The 18,789-nt window shown below is 30.9% G+C and overlaps 1 protein-coding gene across 3 annotated transcripts in view; it reads left to right on the forward strand.

The window, feature by feature from the left end:
* The window catches only part of LOC130446763 (uncharacterized), a 52,525-nt gene continuing 33,736 nt past the window's right edge, over positions 1 to 18,789 (forward strand). For 2 of the 3 annotated variants that reach the window (XM_056783196.1, XM_056783197.1), the window contains exons 1-3: positions 1 to 137; positions 17,568 to 17,689; positions 18,100 to 18,266. In XM_056783196.1, the coding sequence (XP_056639174.1) occupies positions 17,681 to 17,689; positions 18,100 to 18,266 (176 nt within the window). In that variant the 5' untranslated portion in view covers positions 1 to 137; positions 17,568 to 17,680. Of the gene's footprint in view, positions 138 to 4,341; positions 4,469 to 17,567; positions 17,690 to 18,099; positions 18,267 to 18,789 lie in introns of those variants that run through there. The other variant, XM_056783195.1, reaches the window with a different exon arrangement.

Genomic DNA, 18,789 nt, shown 5'->3' on the forward strand with positions numbered 1-18,789 from the left:
TGTTCATTTTCGCAGTTTATAAAACCGCCTAAAATATCTTCAAATAATCTTTTAATAAAGTGAAAATAGTGTTTTTCCCTCAGCGTTAGATGAAATTGACACAATAGCGCATATAAATTATATTCACACAAAAACAGGTAAGTTACATTTAATTTCACTACATAGAAATGCCATAAAAATTGAATTCACTATTGATAATTGTTACATTACGACAATCTCCTTTAATTTAATCAATTTTTATCTTAGATTTATTGTTTTTATTAAGTAGTGATATTTTGTATTTGTAAACAAATAATTGGGAGTAGAGTATCTCAAATCGATATGATATTAGGTCAATGTAAAATAGAGAACAGTCGTGGTTAGGCACACAAGGGATGAGGGCGAATAGCACTTCTCCAAAATAAGCGAGGGATCTTTTGTGTCAGTGTGATTTAAGGGATCGGTTGTGGCCGACAAGTGATTATCGTGATGATTTTCGTTTTAAATACAATTTCTCGAAGGGTCATGTGGTGAGCCAAGAGAAGTGATGTAATTAATAAAAGGATACCTTTATAATTAACGCCTTATACAGTGTGTCCATACAGTATATTGCAACATTAAAGAATAGTTAGAAATTGTTATATTTATTAGTTCATTTATATGAAAGAGGAGCAAGAAAAATAAATGAAATAGGGAATAAATAAATCTGGTTTAAATTCAATTTTCGCAAAACAAACTGAATTGATGTAAAAATGTTTTATTATTTTTTGATTTGAAGTTCTTATTCTCTTATTCTTGTTTTCGTGTGCAAATGTATAATGAAAATATTCAAAATTCATGATATGTAGTTCATTTAATTAATATACATCTCTAGCAAGAGTAAGTCGTTATATTGGGACATTTAAACATACAGTTTCAGACAATAATGATTATATTCCATAAGTTATTAAAGTAGATTTTCAAACATAATTTTAATTCTGATAGTTAATTTAACTCTAATTAATTTTAACTTAACTTTAATTATTTCTTTCGAAATATTAAAATTTTTTATAATTTCTTCATAAGAATTGAAACTACAACTAAATTATATAAATCACTCACAACAAAGAAATTGAGAAACGGTGACAACGTTACGCATTTTAAAGAACAACACATTGAACCAAATGTATCGATGTATAATTTCCGCAATTTGTTTGTTGTCTTGCTTTTTATCCTTTCCGGAAGCTTTCCCCCCTTTTCATGTTCGATTTTGGTGTATCATACTTATTTCTGTTCTATTTTTTCTTCATTTTGTTGAATGTTTTTCTGAAAAATATTTTTTCAAATGTAATAAATATATGATTCCGCAATTTTTCTTGTATTTTTGTGTTTAGGGTTGTTATTTGCACTGGGCGATAATTAGACCCGATCAAATTAAAAATATTTACTACTCTTTTGAGATAATTTAAAACGAGCCAATTTCGTTTTTTTCCAGAAAAATTTGTTTAGACTTTTCAAGATATATCCAATAACAATTGACATTTCTTTATTTTAATTTTTATCACCATGTCATAAACATTTTCATCTTTCGCATTTCCACATTCAGCATCCATCCAAATACGGACATGGATCTTTAAATTCAATGTATTTATAATTGTTTTCCATATTTAATATAATCAGTTACTCTTAAATGACATCTTTAAATACCATAATATATATATTGTTATCTACCAATAAACACATCAAAATTTAGCATGTGTGGAATTTCGATTGACCAATTATACTATCTGAAAGGTCAAAAATTGGTCATAAAAGGTCAATTGGTCTTATTAATTGGTCAGCGTTAGCAACAAAAAATGAAAAGTTTCCCAAGTATATAAAATATTTGTAATTTAAAAAAAAGTTTGTATAAAATTATTATAAAAGCCAGTAGATTATTATCTCCCAAATCCCATGCATGCACTTTGACCTTCACATATTTTAAAACTTATCCTAATTCTTTGTCTACATATTTGCTAGTAGTAGATGTGTAAGTCGTTTCTATTTCCCCCACGGCGAACTCTTACCTGTTTAGAAACACTTTGAACAAAGTATTTAACCCTCTAACGATAAGGTGGAGTGTGTCATCATAAATAGTAAGGAAGGGTCAGATGCGACCCATCTAGGGTTTTCGTAAAAATAAATGGTTTAGAATCAAGAAAAAAAATTTATTTGTTATAGATCAATACATCAGTCGAATTACCACATTCATAATCATTTTTCACCACCAATCTGATAACTCAAAAAATCAGGAACATATTTTTTAACTTTTTTCCAAAGCAAAATGACTATTTGTCACTTGGTAGTTTGTGATAACAGTTTTTATTCTACCTATGAACAATCACATTTAGATTCATTATCTATACCAATAAAATGATTATTTCAATTGGAAAACTACATTAAAAGTTTAACTTTACATCGAAGCAAAAATAATATCTATTTAGCAACTCTCGGTTGTCATTTGGTAACAGCAATAATAACATAAAGAGACATTATTCAGTCTTATCAAATAACAAAGTGAAGTACTTTTCAATCCAGTTTTCTAACTCTTCTAACTCTTAGTACTTTTTCGGTTTCAAAAACATGTTTAATGGATTACAATCAATAAAAATAATTAAAAATAAACCATTAAAAAAATTTAATCACAAGTAATAAGGTATTAATCAGAATGTTCATCATTAGTAGCACATTTAAGACACAAAATCATTTTGTGTCCTCCACCCAAATTGCTGTTGGATTTTGCACAAAAATTGTTGCCCTTCCTGTCCTTTGAAAAATTATAATAAATGCACCTTCTTCTTTTCTGCTCTAGATTACTTGTTGGTGCAGTAGCTAACGATTGTAGCGGTTCCTTGCCGAAAATGTCTTCTATTGCGAATCGCAATTCTCTCGAAATGCGTTGATTCTCCAGACGTTGATTCATATATGGTTCAGCCAGTCCAAAAGCAAGGCTTTTGAGGAAGTCTACACGTGCGTGACTGAGAATTCTTCACAATCTAAGTTCCATTTGAATATTACAAATGCATTTACACCTGCCATGTCGAGTATTCCAAAAAAATATGCCCCAACCAACGCAGTATTTTTACCCTTACTATATAGCGTATTTCAGCCTGGCCATATAACTTGGTGAAATATAATTTGATGAAATCATGATGGAAAATCAAAAAGATAGAAACAAATTACTTAAAAATATATATCCACGTTTCAAACACATTCGTCGGAAGATATTATCTTACAAAATCCATATTCTTAGTTTTATCACTTTCTATTTGAGTAGGTTTGGTTCCAGAAAGATGTTTGTTCTACTGACAATAAAGAAGAAATTCAAAATTATTTGGCAGTGACTTCAAATAGCAGAAGTATTTCTCCATGTTTTGTGGTCTATTTGGTTTATTTATATTACATTGGTTGCGTTGAGAAGCTACAAATCTTAACGACAAAATAATCTAACAATAGCTGAAGAGTTGAGAAATATGAGTTTATCTCTGTATACTGAATAGATTTGCATAGTGTTTAGCTGAAAGAGGTGAATTATCAGTGCCCTTTTGACTATTTTGTTTGATATTGTTTTTCATTTAGTTTGGTTCAGTTTTTAGAATCCAAATGATTTTTTTCTAAAATTACATCTTTTATGACATTTTTGTAACAAATAATCTTTTTATTTCTATGTATTTACAATAAATGTTCGTACTTCAGAGGTCTTGACGTATACTTGTTTTGATACTGATCGATTTTGATTCTAAAAAGTATGGTACTCAAAGACTCAAGTAGGAATTCAGCGGAACAATTAAGTTATAATTTATAGTGACATTCTAATGTTCCGTGAAATTACGAATTTCTACCAAAGTGTTTTTTCAATACTCGTACAGCGCGAAAAACTAATAAACCGAGATTATATTTTGACTCATTTACAAATATTTGAAGAAGAGTTTAGAGTTGTGATTTGTTGGTGATACGACTTATTAACTATTTTCCTATCATAATGACTTTGTTTCAATTTTTCATTTATTTACCAAAATTTTTCTTGTTAAATAGCGACAATAATGCAGTTAGTATACTAGTATACTATATATATTAGTATTCAGGTTTTTCAAAATTTTAGTTTTTTTATTGATGAGATATTATCGAATTCGTTTGTTATGCGAAAAATAATAAGCGCCACTAAAGGATACACTGTATAGGTACACAGTTACATTATGAGATTTGCTTATTAATCTATTAATGTGAAATTTTCTACTTCGCTGATAGTGTAAGGAGTAGACATACCACTAATTGTGTTGCAACAAATGAACTTATTTGGAGTACCTTCTGACAAGTTTCTCATAATTTTATCTTTTTAAATCACTGGTTATCATCAGTATTATTGTGATATATATATATATATTTGTGACTCTATGTGTCCATATCAATAAAATGACAATAAGGCAGGTGGCTTCTTTTCCAAAATACAACCATAAACAACAGTATCAAGGTAATTATTAGTTTCAATACCATATCAAAATAACAAAAAAATCAAAAGAAAAACTAGTGTCGATACAAATGCATAAATAATGCTACGAAGTTTTTGTTTCTTGTTAGTAAAAATTCTGAAAGGTGTAGGTGAAAATGCGGTATGCCGTCTTTGAGATATTTCGTCTTAACGATTATTTTTTGAAAAAATAACGTGTGATTTCAGCATAGCCTGTGAAGTGCTTAAAAGAAATCCAATGGAAAACAAGGCATTCAGGCATTCTTTGGACATGTCCGTACCATCTTAACTGATTCACCCTAATGTCTTCCGTAATCGTGTGTTGCACCTTCATAATCTCCCTGATTCTGTCGTTTCTTATTTTTTCCAGTCTTGATATTCCTGAAGCGCGTCTCCAATAATCCATTTCTGTGGCATCAAGCATTTTGACTGTTTTTTCTTTTAGAGGCCAGACTTCGCTACTATATGTTGTTATACTTTTTATTATGCTAGTGTATATTCGATGTTTGTTTTCCTTGGATATTTGTTTGTCCCACAATACACTATTTAGTTGTCTTATTGCTTGTCTTCCTTGGTTATTTCTTTGTGCTATTGCTTCATCTAATCTTCCATCATTAGTGATGATCATGCCTAGGTATTTGTATTTTGTACAATGACTTATTTTTTGTTTTGTTTCTTCAAGTATTAAATTTTGTTGTTCTTCTCCAATACACATATATTCCGTTTTACTAAAATTTACTTCTAGACCCCATTTCCTGTATTCCTCTACTAGCTTTCTTGTCATATATTCTAAGTCTTCGTAGTCCTGTGCCAAGATTATTTGGTCATCTGCAAAACACAGGGTATATAGTGTGGAATCGATTAGTGGAATGCCCATGTTCTTACATTTCCTTTTCTAGTGTGCTAGTGCGTGTTCCAGGTATATCTTGAAGAGTGTGGGCGACAGACAGCATCCTTGTTTTAACCCCTTATTGATGGAGAATCCTTTTGAGACCTTGTTTCCTATTTTTACTTGTGATTTACTGTTTTCATAAAGCTTTTGTACTGCTTTTATTAGGGCCGCATTTATATTTGTTCTTTCCAAGGCATCCCATAGTTTTGTTTGAGGTACGCTGTCATATGCTTTTTTAAGGTCAACATACAAAAGGTGGAGTTCTTGATTTTTGGCGGTTTTCTTATCAATTATTTGCGAAATCGTAAATAAATGAATCAGTAGTCGACCTCCCCGCTCTAAAGCCTGCCTGTTCTTCTGCCTCCATGTTGCAATATTCCTGTTCGACTTTATTTTTTATGATTTTTCCATAAATTCTGGATATTGTACACAGCACTGTAAGTCCCCGGTAGTTGTCGCAATTTTCTCTGTCCCCTTTTTTATATACGGTAGTCATATAAGATGTTTTCCACTCTTGGGGTAGCGCTTCACCATTTATACACTTCTGGAAAAGCATTTGCAGATGAGAAAAAAGTTTTTCAGTGCCATTTTTAATTAACTCTGGTGCTATTTGACCCGGGCCTGGAGATTTTCGATTCTTTAGTGACTGACAAACGTCTTTTACTTCTTTAATTGTAATTCTAAGCGGAGATGTGATGATGTTTATATTGTCCTGTTTTTGATTTTTGAACTCTGGTCTGGAAAACAAGATATACAGATGTTAAATCAATCGAACATGCATCCCTTTTACGTTATCCTTTTCAACATCATGGTCTATGTATTATGGGGTGGACTTTTCTATATCTAATCTTTGTCTTGAAAGCATTATGTTGTATCGATGCTTAATTGATTGAATTAATGGTTAGAATGCATTTAAATGTTCTTGATTTTAGGTCTCATCTGTTTCAAAATTAGTTTCTTAGATAGTTTTTAAAAGAAAGATAAATTTTGACGTTTCGACTTTTCTTTAAGTCTTTATCAAAATATTTTGAAGAAAAAGAAGCAGCTTCGGTTTGCTTTCTATTCCTATCCTATTTCTATTCCCACTACTCTTAACTTCGACCTCATGGCGGTCCAATAAGAATGGATTAGGAGAGGTCTAGTTGATTAAGCTCCTATACCTCGCTCTCGTTATATACAAAATTTCAATTGTAAAATTCAATTACAAAAATAGCACTTTGTTTCCCACGCTTTTTTATTCAAACTTAAAATTACTAGCAAGTCGACTAATTATTCGAAGCATAGGATTTACTAACTTATTAAGCAATAGTGATATAATGATGCAATGTATAAATACATGCAAAATTCATTTTTTTACTTTATCGGCTACTAATAGTCGAAATTCTTCTGGTCATATTTTTACTTTGCTGGTGTCTGCACATGCATCCTCACTAGATATTTTAATGCCATTAAGTTATTTCATACCTTAAACTAATTGTTACATTCTATCAATGATTAATCATCTATACATTCTCTACCAGGTTCATTAAAATGTGCATAGAGAGGTTTTGTCGTCTCGCCAATTATAGGACTAATCAGGAGTACTCTATTGCAGTCCTCAATACGTAATGACAACGTAATTTCTATATGTTCATGCATAGTATTAATAAGATGTGTACCTACGATTGGATTCGCAAAAATTATATCACAATTATGTATTCCTCGGATACGAAACGCTAATTAAGAAATCGCCAATGAGAACTTTATTCATTTTAAATATAGATATTTTATTTCGAATTCCCACGATATTTCAACATATTTTACTTTGCTATTCTCGAAGAATAGTTTTGAAAATGATCAAAGGCTAACAATTACAAAGTAATTATGTAGATATCTCAACGCATCATCTCAAACTTTTAAATTAACAATTTTTTTGCTTAGCCGCAAGTATAATTTGATTAGAGAATTAAGTATATAATTTCATTTTGAATTTCTCTACTAATTATCTTTTATTTTCGTAGATTTCTTTATTCTGGGCTTACTTATGTCACTTCAGGTCGCTCATTCTCTTTACAAATTCTGTGTACCTATTTATATATTACTCCTCACCTGAGACCATTGCAAAAATATTTAATTTCAATTTATCCTTACGGGTCAGATAAATTTGGACAAACCGTTTATTTTTTAACTCTTAAGTTGTTGAAACTTTGTAAATTCATTGTAAATAAACTACCCACTCATCAATATTAGACGTAAAGCTTTCGGTTCACACTCTAGTTGAGTTATTAAACTGAACTGACTTCCAGTTGTCTGTATTTATGTGGCCGAATTTGTATCTCAGAAAAACGTTTTTGAGACCCACAAATCAAGCTTAGCACGATGATAATTTCGGAAAAATACCTATACCTATACTGTTATGAAACTAAGATTGGTATATGATTGAACATTTACCGGACTTATCTCAAATTTAGTTTATAACATAATGTTACGAACTCGTCCACTGACTGACCATGAAGCCATTCCTGTTGTATTATGTTGATAGAATCTAGAGTTTTCAAATGATGAGAATGTTATAAAGATTTAATAAACAGAATGAATATTTTTAGGAATACACTATTCTCATACATGAAAAAAATGAAATATTGGTAGAGTTGGTGTGTACCGTTGATTTTATAATATTTATTAAGAGCCAAGACCAGATCGTACTTGTTTAAATTATTAGATCTGCAAGGTATGAATGCCAACTAATATGGAATTACGCCAATTCTGTTTGCCGTCTTTTTTATTTCATGTAGCTTGATGCACAAAAACTTTAAGATTTATATTTAGATATCATAGTTCACCATATGTTACTTCTTCCAATGGATTTAGCTGCTCCTCTTCATCTTTTTTAAAGTTTCGAAATTCTTTTTTTTTTATAGAAATTTGCGCAAGCTTTGGCAATGATCTCAAGCGTTCTAATATAATTTTCTTCTATGTGGGCTTACCGAGAGTTTTTTAGTTAGTCGAAATTTCATCTGTAGACTACTGTCAATCTATATGTGTCAAAGGAAAAATATTTGCAGACATTTCCTACTAATGTTTGGATAGGTATTGATGGAAAAACTACACAATTAACACTTGTGAGATTCCTTCAAGATAACGTTGTATAGAATATTTTAATTATTATCAATATCACGTGGATACAATTTTACTTATTATACTGAATTCAAGTTAGATCTAAATATGGTACAAGCTGACGATGGGCATGTTTAATATTGGTATGAAATTTTGTCCTAAAAATTGCTTTAGTTGAATAAAGCCTAAGCCTAAATATATTTTATTAATTTCTTAATGCTGTTTTTTTCATATATATTTATTTTTTGAATCAATGATCTGAATTTTAGGTCTATTTTCATAAAAATCGCAGGTTTTTTTATATCAAACATTTTTGATATTTTGATCTAATTTTGATCAAATATTCATATTTATTTCAAATACATAGGTATGGATAATCTTTGCTTAATTGAGGGAACAATTTCATAGCACAATTAGGTCGCTTAATAATTATTCTCAATCAAAAGTATGAAAAGTGAGTCAATAAAAAATAGAAAATCTAATGATAATTAATAAAAGTCTTTTGATAACACTAGCCATCATATTTATATGTCGAATAGGGCGAGCAAAAAGCTCACTTTTTCAAAACTCTTCTTTTATAGACATAAAAATACCCATCGTTTACTACACACTCTTAAACAAACTATTTTTTACAAAAGCACTTAGATATTTTTGCTATTTTCAAATTATTTATTAAACTCACTTAGCACCAATGTCTAAATTTGATCTTCGTGAATGGGAAATTTGTCGCTTTTTCTCTGAATCCGTATGATTTTCAACAATTTTATCCTTTCTTTACTGGTTCAGTAGTGCAAAAAGCTTTCAGATAAATGCTGCTTGAACAATAAACACATAGATTCACCATTGTACAAGATAAAACAGTATTTATTTTTGCTTAAATATTTCCCGCGTCATATTCTTGATCATACGCGAAGTTAATCAGTTAATATGTAATCATATGAGACGCGTTTAGTGGTTTATATGTTATCGATTTTAGTCCTTTTTAGTTCAAGAATATTAGGAAACTATGAAAGGATTAACGCAATTAGGTTCTGAATGTTCTGGTCGTAGTCATATGATATGATTGTTTCTATCCTGGTAGATCGGAGGGTAAATACGATCAGCTGAAGGGTTGTTCATTTTCTTAAGGGTTTTGAACTTTGAAAATGATTTATTTCCCTTAAATTGCAGTCTACTGTTAATTCTCATGAGAAGCGTCATTAATTGAAAAGAAACAATGTAAACAAATCGCCTGATATGATAAATAACAAACGTATATCAAACGTGCCGAGTCTGCGTCGAATTTTGGAATTGCTTAATTGCTTCTCATAGTATTATTAGCTACTACGAGTAATGTCGACTAATGTTCTTACCTAAAAAAAATAAGTATGTTTGAATCAGGATTAATTAATGTGATAGAGCTCAGTGCCACTTTCATCCTTTGAGATATCAATTCGAACATTTGAGGGATTAGAGCCATAATTAGTCTTCACATTTTCAAATTATTCGAAATCTTACAGGGTGTTTTTTTCAAATGAAACACCCTATATTTTATAGCATAATCGAATCAACTTGACTTCTCCATTACAATATTATATGGTTATGATGAGTTCTATGACGTATTTAAAAAGTTATAAACAAAATTTCAAGTTCAATACGTAGTACAGTATAAGAGAAATTCAAGAATGAACATTTGTTGCAGCCAAAGCATTCGAATAGTAATAAAAATTGTGGGAAATTATATATTTCGTTAATATTACATTGAATCTAATACAGGGTGAATTCAATTAATAATATATTATTTTTTAGGGTTTTTCAAATTAATAGTATCACCAGCATACTTTTTTATCAAGCATTGCCTATACCTATAATTATTCTTGAGCTATTTTGATTTCTGTGTGCAAAACAATGATTTTGTACCGTCTATATATAATCATTCAACAAATAATTGTGACTTTGGTATGTACTGTTTGGTACTGTAGAGGTTGAATTGCAAATACAAAGAAAAAACGAATAACAAATACATACAAATAAATTACGGGAACAAAACAGTAAAAAACTATTTTTAATTACACTCTTGGCTTTAAAAACACACCTTTTCTCGCCAGTTTTTACTCGCGAATGCAATCAAATGCAATGAATATCACTTTTTAACTGATATCATCTATAATATCTAAACGTTTTCATATCAATATGATAATTATTGAATTTATAAATAGTCTGTATTTGTGTGAAACAAAGATAAAGTTTGAATTTTGAATTCTGCAGTCTAGTATTGACAAGGTAAATATTTTTGAAAAAGTTTTTTTCTCGAGAAATTTATGAGCTATTTGAAAAATGAAACAAATAACAAGAGAATGATAATTATGAAAAGGACAAAATCAGCGACATCTTGCCTGATACATGAATGTATTTCTCATATATCAAGTCTATGATGTTATTGATAATAATATTGGATAAATGTGAAAAAAGGTTATAATTAAGGTACATAAAATTTTTGACCTGATTTGAAAGTAATTTCTGATATGGAACACATTCTACACTGCCATTATCTGGTGTGAGTTACAATAAAAAAATTATCTTTCGGTTTATTATTTGGTATGATTCATAATTGATAAATGACGATGAGGTTCTTACAAATTGTTATCTTTTATAAAAGTCGAATCATTAATTTTTCAAAACGTCTCTTTTGATTCATTATATAATATGTTTTATGTCATATTTGAATTTTTACAAACAGGCTACTTGCACTTGCTATTCATAGCTTTCAGTTACCTATTGATTGTTGTTTAGTTTTTAGTTTACAATTATTTAGCAATTATCATGGCTGTTCCAGATCATCACAATAACAAGAAATACTCAAAACGCATTTCATGTGATTACAAGAGGGAATTAGAATCAGAACATCATCAAAAACTTCTCATTTCTTTTGAGAGGCCATCAGGACTGTGACTCTATCAATTATAAAAATGTTCTGTAATAAGGTGACCAAAAGAACACGGTGGAAGATGGTCATCAAGGGATGTAACGAAGAAAATCTTATTAGTAATATATGCTCTGATGCGTGTTTGCATAAGGACGTTATTCAGAAAGAGTTTACCTTCAGTCTTTGAAGGTGATAAATGAGTAATAGAAGTGCGACGCCACTAATAAGCCATCTAATATTGATTTTTGATTTTGTAATTTATTTACCCAGTATATTGATATTTTTATTAAAAGAGTTTTGCTAAATATGTAGATGTTAACCGAAAGGCCGACGTTTGGAAGATTAGTCATAACGATTATTTCCACAGGGTTCTCAGAAATTTATATTTGATACATATGAAGATTGTGTTGACGAATTAGGCACTTTATGAAAAACCTTCATCGTTTCTACTATATATCACAGATAAAATGGATTCGATCGATCAACAAATAATTTTTCCAACGAGACTAAACTTGTTGAAATTGAGTCAATTAGAATAACAGCTTTTTATCAAAAAAAAAAACATTATACTACCTCTAATCGCATTATATATAAATATTTTTTTTTGGAAACATTTACTTGGTGGATGTCAATAAACTTTTTAATATGACGGTTATGTTCTTAATTACCATTTCAAAAATCTGGAAATATTGTCCATGGTATTTATTTTGCTCTATGAATAATAATTTTCAAGATACAAATATCTTATCTGGCCAGTACATACTGCAATAATAGTAAGAGCTTTCGTGTGATCATTTTAAATTGTGAGAAAGGTTGCTTTTCTTTTTTTTTTTTTCAAAATAGCTACAATACTTTTTAGCCTCTAAGTCTAAGTTATCGAAGGAAAAACTGAGTAGATTCAGAGCCTTCGACTTTAAAAGTTGATGTTACGATGGTATTATCATTTCAATTTATCTTCCTATTATTTCAAATGTCTCGTAAAACTTTGTTGATGGACGTGTTTTATTTTCATTTCAACAATGCTCGTTTTTAGATGACATGGTAATTAACTATTGTTTAGTTTATTTTGCGAATGGAAAGAAATGATTAAAAGTTTATTTTATCGAAATATTATTTATACATTCGCTACATTTAGAATCGCAGTATATCCCATGAATTATCTCTCACCTTTGAAATTTCTACTGAACCAATGATGGCATAATACTCCAGACTCACAAATCATTAATCAATTGTATTTCACTGGAGACCTCGCCTCTAAGGATAAAAATATTGCATTTGACACCATTGTTACTTCCAGAACTGCTACCTTGACATCCTCCGTTGAGAAGTTGAGAATTTACTAAAAAACCACTTCCAACCTAACTAGCAACACTGAAATCTGTTATCATATATTATCTGTTATCTGTAAATCTGTTATCATAGTTGTCATATATTAAAAAAACCGAATTTTCAATTTTGCTGATAAATTTTGATTTTTTCTCTGAAAGAAATGCAATCACATTAATGAATCGTGTTCGATTGTTCTCTCTTCTGCTAAATACAAGCTTATCGTACTAATTTCGGATGAGAAAAGACCACGTTCTAAAAGTAGCAGTCTAGTAACACTAACTCTTATTTGCAGGTTATAACTCGCTCGGATTTTCCCTAATTCGGTCTCTCTAAGATCGAAACAATAAAATTACTCATTTCCTTCACACAACCAATTCCCTCTTTCTTATCCCAAGCAGACACACTGCGAAGGATATCTCTATATAGTGGTGGAATTGCATCAAGCTATTAAGCTAGATATATCATAAGCTCCTCTTCATCGACAACTTGGAAAAAAGTATCTTATAAATTGAGTATTTCAATCAACTCAACCTTTTGTATAATTTCTTTCAATTTCAATATCCACAATACTATTTGGTTACCTAAACATACATTTGGGGATAAATTGTCGGAAACATTTCACATATTTGGCGTTTGCCTATTAAATACTCTCTCTAATACACATTACAATACCTTCTCAGGTACAGACATAAGTATCTGCAATCCTAAAGAGCTTTTTTTGTTTTTTGAAACACTCTTGATGATCTGATGCAACTACGTTTCCATTCTCATTTCCAACCAAGAATCAATTATTCGTAAGTATTGGAATTCTTGGAATTTGAAAACTACCAACTCGGTCAAGTGATTACCGATATCATGATCTCAGTAGCAAGTTGGTAAAACTGTATAATCTGCCACTGTTGAAATGTTTATTGGTGAAATTCCTCCTTTGGATATATACTCAGTTAATCCAAATCTGTCGACCTAGAGCTCCAGCATACTGCACTTATAGTGAATGCTAAATAAAAACAAAGTTTTCGTAACAAAATTATGTCTCCTAACTAATACTAATCATAATCAAGCCTGAAATAAAATTCAACAAAGGCAGGGCAACATCAACAATCTCCCCTACTCTTTCTCTCTACCTCCAATTGGACCCGGATAATTAATAACTTTTGATCAAACAATATCGCAGCTTTTTCATTACATAGAAACTTATACTGAGATATACAAGATGGCATTGACAGAATTTGTAAAACAAAAGAAATGTTAAAACTTTGTTGTGAAAATATTGGATAAATCATTTGCTCTATAAAAGTGGACATCTTCAAACTATGCCGTAATCAAGGATCTGCACTCAGAACATATATTCACGATCACAACCAAAAAAGAGGAAGACATCTTCTTGATCGTCGACTCACATGGCAGAAAAAAGCTCTATATAATAAATATCCCGCAGACCTACAGACGGATAGGTCTGATAAGCACTGGTTACTTATATGGCTAACGAAAGATCAGTTGTTTATTAAAACAGACGGGTACGCACTCTCTATTCAAGACCGAGTTATTTGAACAGACACTATGAAAGCGTCATTCTTGAACAAGAAATAAACGATAAATGCAGGAAGTCTACTACTAGTCTACAAATCAGTGGAAATTATACACCACATCACAGAGGTTTATCCCTTTCTTTCTGAACGTGCTTATCTGTCCCATCATAAGCAAGTGGCAAAAATTATACATAACGAATTAATGAAAAACACTGTTTAAACAAAAACCCCTTTTCATAAATATATGCTAGAAGTTTTAGAAACAACTAATTGTCTTCTATACTGGGACAGACAAAAACGGTGGATGAAAATAGGCCTGACGTAGACTTGATTGAGAAACTCGAGAAAACTGCCTAAGCATGAATATTGGGTGGCCGCAAATTTAGTAAAGAAAGAAACTGAAAAGGTCTCAAAGTTTGAAAATTTTGCAATCGAAATTAAACGTACATGGAAATTCAAAAGATATAAACTATGCCTACAATGATTTCTCTCTGTGAAGTTATAACAAAACATCAATCGACTTGATCTCTATGATTACTTAAACAAGGATATAGAAGAAGCTGTAATTCTCGAAACGTGCAATTCGACAAGAAAATTTTCAAATGACGTAGGATAAGATGAATTTTTCCCTATTATTGAAAACTATATTAAAATACTAATGAGAGCGGTGTAATAATAAAGCCCCGCGTGCTGATCGTGTCGTGAGCGGTCTTTCTATTATGTCTAAATATGTCAACATCTGCCAGCCTGCGGTAAATCCGTTTTCGCTGTATCTGATGTCGGCGTAGTTACAACGTTGCCAGTGCATTGTCTTCAATATTTTTCTATATTTGAGGAACAGTTGATTGATATGTATACATAATGACCATATTAATTTATATTAATAATTGTCCATTCCTATTATACGAAAAATAATCAACAATTTTGTTGGTAATGATACTGTAACCATTCATTATAATGCTGAGGACTTTTTGGGATAAAAATGATTTCAAAGGCTTTTTCTTCTTCTTCTTCTTCTTCTTCTTCTTCTTCTTCTTCTTCATCTTCTTCTTCTTCCTGCTGTGTATAGGCATCATTGCCTGTTTTTCTTCACGTCATTGCCTCTGTTCAGTCACCTGGGAGGTTGTCACTCCATCTTTTCCTAGGTCTTCCAAGGCTTCTTCGTCCTGCTGGTGATTTGTCCCTTGATATTTTCACAATTCGTTCTTCCGTCATGCGGTCAATGTGTTTTTTAGAAAAGCAAACCAGTTACATAAATCATCCTGATTGCAAATATCAGTATACAGTATATATTCAAAGTTATATTAGTATAAATGTGAGTGAAATTTTGCATTATATAATTGAAATTTACTATTATATGATGTGTATTGTAATTCAGTGTTATTTAATGTATTATGTTAATTAAAATCATCTGAAGTCCGTGTAATGATATCGATGCTTACGTTTGATTCGAAGAAGCCCTACTCATCATCACGTTGCGTCTGCTGGTAATTAGGCTCCGAGTACCTACCAATACTAACCTGTCGATTTATGAAATTATAATAGTAGATGAAACTATGGCCATCTTCACTCTCTGCTCGTGCTACATCAGTCCTCTTTCAACAAAACATGAGTATTTCGCTATGCTTTTGTATTTGCACATATACTATTTTAGGTGTTGGATAAATATCTGACTTAATCCATATTTTTTGTATGCTATTAATATCGTCGGATCACCTTATTGGTGGGCGTCTTTTACTATTCAATTTCGATGATAACATAAAAGATAATAAACATAGATGATGCTCTTTTCTCTGTTTAACATCAATTATTACCGAACTTCAGAAAACTTTATTTCAAATCTAATAAATTGGGAAGAAAAAAGACAGAAATACGTTTTAACATATTGACATGGACCCTGTATAATTGTAATCTTGAGAATGCATAATTTTTTTATGATAACATAGAATTAACAGAATGAATTATAGTTGTTGTCATCATCACCGTGGAACGGAAAAAGAGATAATAGAAAGGAAAACAGTGCAATGACTTGATTTGTGGAATCGTGGACGCCGGTGCCAAAGGCGACATTACGGCGCTACAGACACAGGGAATGGCGCCAATTTGGAGGAGTTCGGCGCCAAAGTGCCCACATTCTTGTTTTTCATCTAGTAGTTAGGAAACTGTGTAATAAAATAATAATAAAATAATAAACAATAATTACTGAGGCAATTTGGATACATTGGATACTTATTAAACATTTAACTGACATGTTATTAGAGTTACTTATTCGATAAAGAATAAAGTTATGAATACGAGGATAAAAGTACAATGCACTCACACCCTACTTTGATACATATTTCCTTTTAAAATGATTATAATCAAAGGAAGAATTATATGAATCATCTGGTATTAAAATACAGAGCAAAAACAATTTATTTGAAAGTGCTATTAACAAAACAACAATAGTTAACTGATAAAGATGTATTTCCAATACGTATGCTGTTAATAATTTGATTATGATGTAGTTCGACAATATTCAAGTAGAATTTTATTGAGTTGGCATTGTTGTTACCCATAATTTTTGTAAGTTATTGCTCTTGTACACTACTTTTGTCCAATCGACTAGTAGCAGTCAATCATTGGAGGGATTAGTATTTTTTTTCATTGGTATTTAAGCCAATCGCTTTGGCATATGATTTTATCCAATTTTGAATGGTATTTCTTCCTATGGACAGATTATCATACCAGGGATCATCGGATTTGTAGTGACGATTCAATCTTAGAAATAATCTGTTGATTTATATATTTGAGCCCCTTTTTGATATCAATTTTTTAAATAATCTCTCAGGACAAACGTTGCTGTCGTTGTTTTCTATTGAAAATTTTCTTTTAATACAAATTCTTGAACCACCTTGGCAAGTTTTGCTAAATACAGGTTTATATTCAACTCGATTTGTTACAGAGCCATCGTTGTTTGATTCGATACAATATAGTCAGTAAAGCAAGCAGCATCTTCCCCACCTCGCCAAGCTAATTCTATCGCGGCTATGTGATAAAAATGCCGTTGCAGCTCTTTAGATCTATTTCATATCATTCCATAAACAACACTATCAATAATAACTTTCGTTATTCGTCAATTCTTCCGCCGTCCGATTTTCATCTAATTGATACTTTCTATCGTTGCAAAAGTCCGTGGGATCTGTTTTCAGTATAATGTTTTACTGATTGTATGTTTGGTTATGAGCTTCATGATTGTTAAGAATTTTCTTATCAATTTTGTTTCCATCTCTAAAAATTTATTATTCATGTGCATAAAACTGGCTTCACTCCATACTGTTCCAATCTAAATTGTATTTTTCTTGTTTTCAGCCAACTGTCTTCCAATTTTTTTGGCAAACGACGAACTGAGGTTCCGAAGAATAAGGTGCAATGCTACAGTACTCTGTTATTGTGCCACCAACAATACCAATCTTCCTGTACTTATGACTACGGTAAGATACAAGAGCTTGTTCCAATGAAAATTTTACTATGCGTATTCAAGTAAACAAATATCATTTGGATTTATCCTAAATATTACTTTTCCTCTACTGTTTTCCAAAAATGACTATAAGAGTTTCGAATGGATCTTGGATTAATGAAATGTTAAGTATAAAGGATGTATTACGTATACTATTTTCTGTTAATGATAAAACATTTTATTTAAGAATTCCACTACTAATCAAATATGCCATTAACAGATTTTATTGTGAAATATTGATTAAATGTATAATGAATGTTCTGTTTGTTCACGATGCATTTTTCTTATCATTGAATTTCGAAGCTAATGGTCTTAAACGTGTCTGACTGATCTAACAACATTGTTTAGTCGCGTTTGTCTTTTTGAAATTAATTTTTTTTACAGCAGTTAGTAGAAAATAAATGTGAGGGGGGAGAATGGACATGTTCACCTCCTAAGGAGTGCTGCAAGCAAGGCTGCTGCTTCCTTTTTAATCAACCTTTTGCTAAAGGATCCGCAGGAGCTTCTCTTCAACATGGGACAGTTTTCAACCCTCTATTTCTGGGACATTGGCAAGTAACTTTTTAGAATTTTACATTTGGTTGTTGTCGTCGTCAAAGATTAGGAGAAGGAGAAGGCGAAAGAAAGGTAGAAAAGATTTACATGAATGTTATTTGAATTAATTGATACGATTTTTTCGAAAATTTTCAACCAGGACAACTCTATGTATGTAGCCCTTTATTAAGATAAAAAAACGTTTGCATGGTATAATTTATACCCCGTGTTACATTTGAGATGGAATTCAGATTTGAATTTTCCCACAATAATATAATTTGATGGATTTTTATGATAATCATTTATAATTTAAAATCGATTTAGATCTAAAACGAGCCGACAAATAGGACCAATTCTTACCGATCTTCGCGTTAGAGGTATCGCAAAAATGTATTGGAAAAAGTTGTTCAGAATATTGTTTTAGTCGCAAATCCACATTTTTATTATATATAAGTGAAAAAATTCTTTTGGAATTGGTAGTTACTATGCTCAAAAAGTAATATTCTGCCTGATTGATAATGATTATTATTTTTTACTGAG

Source organism: Diorhabda sublineata, chromosome 7 (genome assembly GCF_026230105.1).
Source record: "Diorhabda sublineata isolate icDioSubl1.1 chromosome 7, icDioSubl1.1, whole genome shotgun sequence".
Classification (NCBI taxonomy): Eukaryota; Metazoa; Arthropoda; class Insecta; order Coleoptera; family Chrysomelidae; genus Diorhabda; species Diorhabda sublineata.